We start from the raw sequence: 7,358 nt of genomic DNA on the forward strand, positions 1-7,358 counted from the left end.
GTGGGGCCCCTGGGAGCCCACTGAGAGCATTTCACAGCTTTAAACGTTATTTGAGGAGCGCTGCGGGGCAACACACTGACGGCAGAGCTGTCAGTCAGGCTTATCGTCACTGCAACACACACACACGGCCTGACAGCTGTCAGTCTTAGCGTCTCGCTGTGTGTGTGTGTGTGTGTGTGTGTGTGTGTGTGTGTGTGTTTGTAAGGTAACACTGGCAGTTAATGAGTCACACACACTCGGTGGCCATTAGCCTGACACACAGTTACAGCAGCTTTAGAGGTCTGACAGGAGGATCAATGGGAGACAAATGATAGGCTCCCCTGCGGAGCTGCGCACTGGGGCCCTCTGAAGCCCTGCAGTGGAGCTGCGTGAGTGGACCTTTTTTTGTTGTGAAACATGAACTTTTTCATTTATTAATGACTTTTTTTCTGTATTAGGACCAAAAACAAACGTTAAAGTTTTTTAAATTTTTCTTTTTACCTGTGCTGACTCCAGAGTTGGCGATGACGGTGGCGTCGGTCCATTGGTCGGCGCTGGACACGGAGTAGGAGCGCTGGTGCATCCCCTCCAGACCGCGGCTGTTGAAGGACACCAAGCTGACGCCGCTCGCCATCTGAGACACCGACGAGCTGCTGGTCACCGAACCTGAGGGAGGACGCCACCTTTAATGCTTTGAACTACATTTTCAGAATATTTTCAGTAAATTTTCAAAATATTTCTAGTAAATTGTTAGAATATTTCTGGTATGTTTTTTGAATATTTCCAGTTCTTTTCTGATTAATTTTAAGAATGTTTCTGCTTGATTTCTGGGACATTTAAAAAAAAAAAAAAAGAGTTCTTATACATTTTCAAAATATTGCTGGACAATTCACAAAACATTTCTAGTTTACTTCTGGATAATTATTGGGAAATCTTTTATTCTTAACATTTTTAAATAAAATTTCTAGTAATTTTTTCTGGTAGTATTTCTGATTAATGTCTGACTGAGTTTTAGAACATTTCTGCTAAATTTCTGGGATATTTTCAGAATAGGTTTTATACATTTTCAGAATAATGATAATTAATTTTCATAATATTTACGGTTAATTTCAAAATGTTTCTGGTTAATTACTGATACATTTTTAGAATATCTCTGGTTAATTTCTGGAAATAAATTCAAAATATGAATGTCTGGGAATTTTTTAAATAACATTTCTTGTAAATTTTCAGAACATTTCTGGTTAGTTTTTAGAATATTTCTTGATAAATTTAAGAACCTATCTGGTTAATTTTAGGTGAATTTTGTTTAATTTTCAGAATATTTCTGGTTAATTTCTGCTCAATATTTGGTAGATTTTTTAGAACATTTTCGGTAAATTTTTGGTAAACTTTCAGAAATTGTCAATGGAAGTAAAGCTTGGGATTTCTGAGTTTTATATTAATTTTTTTTTTAATTAAAAAAAAAGTAAAATCAATGTTTTTAACGATGAATATATTTTAAGAAAAAAATACATAGAAAATCTGGAATATTTATTTACATTTTTTTAATCTGGAATAATTGTAATTATTGTAGTATTACTGTTATTATTATTGTTGTTATATTATCATTATTAATAATTAATTATTTGTCTTTTGGAGGGGGGGTCACAGGGAATGTTTTGTTTAAAACAATGTAAATTTCTTTCAGATCAACTCAACGGTTTATTTTTCCATTTTTATTTAAGTTGTTTATGATTTTATAATCTTAAAGGATTTGTTTCTATGTGCATGAGACAAAAACAGCCTGACGAAAAAAATCGACTATTTATTCACACGTTATCCCCGATGATTCCCATGTAAAGTTTCCACCTTGAATACCTCCAGAATACTGCAGCCATGTAACACACACACACACACACACACACACACACACACACACACACACACACACACACACACACACACACACACAGAGCTGCACATAAAAGGCAGCCTCTTACAAGCTGGCTGCTTAAATCAAACCCTTGAGTTAGAGAGAGGCTGCGTGGTCCAACAGCCGGGTGCCCCCCCCCCCGCTCTCTCATTACAGCTCATTTCTCGGCGCTGGCTGAGTGGAGCCACGACTCTGATTGCATTAATATTCATGACAATAATTAGTACATGGAGTACGGCTCACTGAATATTCATGCTATTAGCTCGGGCCTCCTGGATCCCCGTGTGTGTGAAGCTCGGTGTGTGTTTGATTTAACCGCCTCATAAGAGCTGCTTTTATGTGTGTGTGTGTGTGTGTGTGTGTATGTGACACGCAGGAGCGCTCATTTTCTCCGCACCTTTTGTTTTTTACGACGTCCTCCTTCAGGTGCAGAGGAGCGTTTTGTGAGTTTCAAGGCTGTTTTTTTTTCTTTTTCTTTTCTTTGAATATTCAACAAAGGACGAAACATGCCTGCGTTTGTGATAAAGCATCAAGAGCAGCAATTAGTGCTGATTAAAAAATAAATGTAGTCGTGTCGGTGTCAACTGCTGCTAATTCCTCGCCGTCGCCCCCTGAACGTGACGCCGCACTTCAGGGATCAACAAAGCTGCGTCACTTTTCTTCTTCTGCTCTCAAACGACTTTCACTAATATTTAAACCTTTGAATCCTGAGCAACCACCTGAGATTTTTCCTAAATGATGGCAAAAGAGGAAAACCGCAGCTTGCTAAAAACGTTCTAAAAATTGCAAGAAATTAGACCCCAAAAAAACATTTTTAAAAAGCTTTTAAAAATTTCTTTTTTTAATTTTAAAAAAAATATACTTTTCAGGTAATTTTCTTATACTAATTTATTTTTTGCAGGTGTTTTACTTTGAAAAACTCCTCCGACAGATTTTACCTGAAAAAGCCTTGAGACCCCCATGATGCTTCCTGCTGAAAACGGAGAGTTTTTCGACAAACAGTGTTGCTTTGGTGTCACGGCTATTTTTGCAAGTTTCGCCATTGAACAGGAAATTGTTGTAACTTAAGCGTAAATCGTCCAGTCTGCCTAAAATTTCGCATTCATGATGAGAGTCCGAGTGTCATGACATCTACTAACAAAAAAATGACTTCTTGTTTTAGCGCCACCTGCTGGCAACAGGAAATGACATGTTGTATACTAAAGACCACATCCAGCTCAGTTTTGGTCAGCGTAGCCTTCAGATCCCGATGACGGCTTATTGTGGAATTTGTGAGTTAACATCAAATGCTGTTGCCATGGTGATGCATTGATCGCCACGAAACAGAAAGTTGTTGTAGCTTCAGTATTATTTGTCCATCTGCCCCAAATTTAACTCGTTTTGCAAATTTGATGTTTTTGACCCTGAGGATGAATTTATTTATATCAAAGTTCACTGCTGACGTTGAGCGAAACCGACCTCTCTCACCTGGAGCCTGTCCCAGCTGCAGGCTGCTCATGTCCTTCGTTAGGCCGTTGGTTTTGGGACTCGGCACGGCGGCGCAGGTGGACACGGCGCGAGGCGGCCTCTTCCCCGGCACCTTCACCGTGGTCCTCAGCAGGTCGATCTCCTTCCCGTGGACATTCTGCATGTAGTCCTAAGACAAAAGGAAGTTGTTTGTCAAACATCTCAAAAACAGGTGACGGTTGAAAGAAAAATGTTGATTTTTTGGAAAGTGAGGACATTTTTGGAAAGTGTGGAGGTTTTTGAAATTTAAGGATGTCTTTAGGAAATGGGGGACATTTTGGAAAAGTGAATTCTGTCTTAAAAAGCGACAATTTTAAAAAGTGAGGATCACTCTGGAAAGTGAAGATATTTATGGAAAGTTGGCATTTTTGAAAAGCGAAGACGTTTTGGATGGTTAGGACTGTTTTTAAAAGTGCCAACAAGTGTAGAAAATGAGGATATTTTAAGAGTGTTGAGACATTTTTGTAAACTGGGGACATCTTTGTAAAGGGTGAGACATCAGTACGGAAATGTGACCATAAACACGAGTTAACTGAAATGTTTCAGGTGGTTTTTCATCCATTTAAGACATTTTTAAAGCACAAAGATAATAGAAAATGACGGTGGAAGCAACTGTTGACTAATCAGAGGACAGTCTGCATGATCTGATATATTTCACAACAAAATTTGGAAACAATAGGAAAATGATTTAACTCTTGATCGACCGGTGAAAGCTCTGAATCTGTATTACATCACTTAATGCGTTTGACATAAATTGGTGAAACTAACAAAGAACATAAAGATCATGGGGATTAACTCCAGATAATAAAGCAGCTAAATCCCAAAATTATACAACTGAAACAAATCCGCATTAATCCCTCAAAGCGGCGCTGAAGTGGCCGACCACGCCGGCTCTGATTGGCTGCGCCCGTCCACCAGCTCCCCCGAAACGGGACCGAAACGCCGCAGGACGCCACAAACGCCCCCCGACGATGAGCTCTCCTCCGGATCAGAGGAGCGAATGAAAACACAAGTAGAGGTGTTAATGACCGACGAGAGGCGCTTGTTAAATCCGTCCCCCGCTCCCCCTCTGCGCCGGGTGGAGTGTCAGCGGTGACCCGAGAGGACCAGGGCATTGTGGGCCGGCCTCCTCTTCAACATGAAGGAGACGAGGACACACAAAGCTCACGCCGCCCGCCGAGCCGCATTCAAAACCACGACTGTACTGCTGTCTTTGTGAGGACCAGGACGCTTTAGACAGGACAGAGGACACCGACGCAGAATAAAGACACTTTGGACATCTTTAGAGAGAAAGGATGTTTTCAGAAAGTGAGGACATCTTTAGAAAGTCAGGATGTTTTTGGAAAGTAGACATTTTTTTGAAAAAGTCAATATTTTTGGAAAACGAGGACATTTTTGAAAAATGCAGGTATTCTTAGAAAGTTGGGACAATTAAAGAAAGTGGAGATATTTTTTGGAAAGTAATGATTTTACAAAGACAGTGAGAAAATGTTTTGGAAAGTGAGGACTTTGAGAGAGGGACAGCTTTTACAGAAAGTGACGTCAGTGACTTTAGGAAGTGGGGACATTTTAAAAAAAAATGAGAACATTTCAAACAGCATCTTTTAAGAAAGTGAAGAGATTTTTGGAAAGTAAGGACATTTTTTTTAAGACTGAGGACAATTTTAGAAAATACCGATCTTTACAGAAAGTGGGGACTACTTTCGAAGAGCTGTTTTAGAAAGTATGGATATTTTAGAAAGTGAGGACTTTTCTGAGAAGTGAGACGTCTTGTGGTCCTCACTTCTCGGTTCAGGTCTAAGGTTCGGATCAGGGTTCGGTATGAGACCTGAGTCATGGCGGTGAGCGTCTCCACAGAAGATTAAACAGTTTTCAGTGTAAAGATCATAAAATCGACTTCATTTCCCACAAACGCAGTTTCACGAACAGCTGTTCAGTCGTTCGAGCATTAACACAACTTTAAACCAAAAAGGAGCGAGGACCGGACAACATGTCCCCACTCTGCAGCTCCAGGACTCTAATTGGTCCTCACAAAGATGGAACACACACACACACACACACACACACACACACACTCTCTCTGTGAGTGTGTCCCGCCTCCCTCTGGCAGCTCGGCTGACAAAAGGCCAATTCAAAGCCAAGTGCTCTCGACGGCGTCTTAACAAGCCACCGGAGAGCCCTCGAGCCAGGGGCCCGCTGGGTAAACCCCTCCACACACACACACATACACACACACACACATACACACACACACACACACACACACACACACACACACACACTCCCCTCCGACAGATTGACCGAGGTAATTGAGTCTCCATTTGCATCGAGGAGCTTTCATCATCGGCCTGATCGTCCACGCCGCGCAGCGACGTCCAGGACGGATGTGTGTATCGACCAAACACACCGACAGCAGGTGGTGTGTGTGTGTGTGTGTGTGTGTGTGTGTGTGTGTGTGTGAGTGAGTGTGTATGTAAATGTGTGTCTGTATAAATGGATGCATAAACGGCGGCGGCGGCGTCAGAGTGAAAAATGCGACACGAACAGAGCTGAATACTGCTGATGTCGAGGGAAACGTGGATCCATAAAGAGCGAGCGCACGGCCAAAGAAAAAAAAACGATCGATGGAGGAAGAGACGGCGGGAGATAAAGGAGGAGAAGAAGAGGAGGCTCGGCGGTCAGATAGGAAACATTAAACAGGAAGTGATGAAGGTGACGGAGGCGTAAAAATGGATAAAAGATGCAAACAAACAGTCAGAAATCAGAGTTCAGAGTCGAGATTTAAACCAGCTTATTCTATGTATTGAATTATTCCACTGAGCTCAGAGCGATGCAGTCCAACATGATCAATCCCTCGTTTATTAAGGTCATTTATATTTCTAGAGATATTTTATTTGACACAAGCGCAAAAATTACAGAGATAAAATATAAAGTATAATATATTTCAAATTTCATTCAAATAAAACGCATTAGACGATCACTGCAAAGTGAGTAAAATTTAATGTAAATGTAAACAGGAATATATAAATGTAGAGTGACTGTGCTATTGTGACTGATATGTAAATGTGTCAAAACATTTAAATCAAATTTAATAAAAATCAACATTTTGTGACCATTTTTAAGAGAATTTTGTATAATCATTTATTTTATTCTTTACAATATTTTGTTAATATTCTCAATGTACCTTATTTTTTTTATCACTGTTTTATTTATTCTGTTAATTTTTTTCATTTCAAAACGGCGTCTTTGTTCTGTTTTTTTGTTTTTCTATTTTGATGTTTTTGGTTCATAATCTTGATCTTAATCGTTGATTGTGAATCTACTCGGAAATAAAGCAGAGTCTGATTTTAAATGTAATGATTTTTAAACAATATTTTGTGATCCTTCATTATTTTAAATATTATTTTTTTATTCCATTATTATCATTATTTCTATTCTATATTTATGTTTCTTGCCGTGCACCAAAAAAGCTCATTCCTTGTTTTTTTCACTTTTATTCGTGTTTTTCTTTTTTAAAATCTTCGGAGGAAACCTGATTTTCCTGATGAAGACAGTGAAATGCAGTTTAATCTTTTAGGTTTTTTCTTAATATTCTCAATTATTTTTAATATTCCTTTATATTTTTTTTTTTTCGAACTTTTTAAAAATGTCACAGCATTAAAAATTATTTGAAATGATTTTTCTATTTTTTATTTGATCACGTTCAGTTTTTCAGAGGAAGAAAATGAATACTGGACGTTGAGTTTGTTTTGTTTTGGCACAAATATCATAATTCTAAAATAAAAAGTTAACAGACAGCTAATCAATCATTAAATGATCTTTAAACTGATCTGTGGTGCTGACCTGCGGGGGGGCGGGGCTACAGGAGGTCACGTGTTGGACGAAGTCTTTGACACACAGATGGACCCGAAAAAAAAAGAAAAAACTAAAAACGCGGCTGATGAATGAGAGTGTCGCCTCT

The 7,358-nt window shown here is 39.2% G+C and overlaps 1 protein-coding gene across 1 annotated transcript; it reads right to left on the reverse strand.

Annotated features, from left to right (window-relative positions):
- Positions 1–480: 480 nt before the first annotated feature.
- LOC121939547 (arf-GAP with GTPase, ANK repeat and PH domain-containing protein 1-like) lies at positions 481–5,234 on the reverse strand (the record flags this gene model as incomplete). The annotated part of the gene is made up of 3 exons (XM_042482553.1): positions 5,181–5,234; positions 3,359–3,527; positions 481–645 (listed from the first exon to the last, which is right to left on the reverse strand). Coding segments are annotated over exons 1-3 (388 nt in total), but the record flags the coding sequence as incomplete, so codon positions are not given.
- Positions 5,235–7,358: the final 2,124 nt, after the last annotated feature.

The sequence above is a fragment of the Plectropomus leopardus genome, unplaced genomic scaffold (genome assembly GCF_008729295.1).
Source record: "Plectropomus leopardus isolate mb unplaced genomic scaffold, YSFRI_Pleo_2.0 unplaced_scaffold5041, whole genome shotgun sequence".
In the NCBI taxonomy this organism is placed as follows: Eukaryota; Metazoa; Chordata; class Actinopteri; order Perciformes; family Serranidae; genus Plectropomus; species Plectropomus leopardus.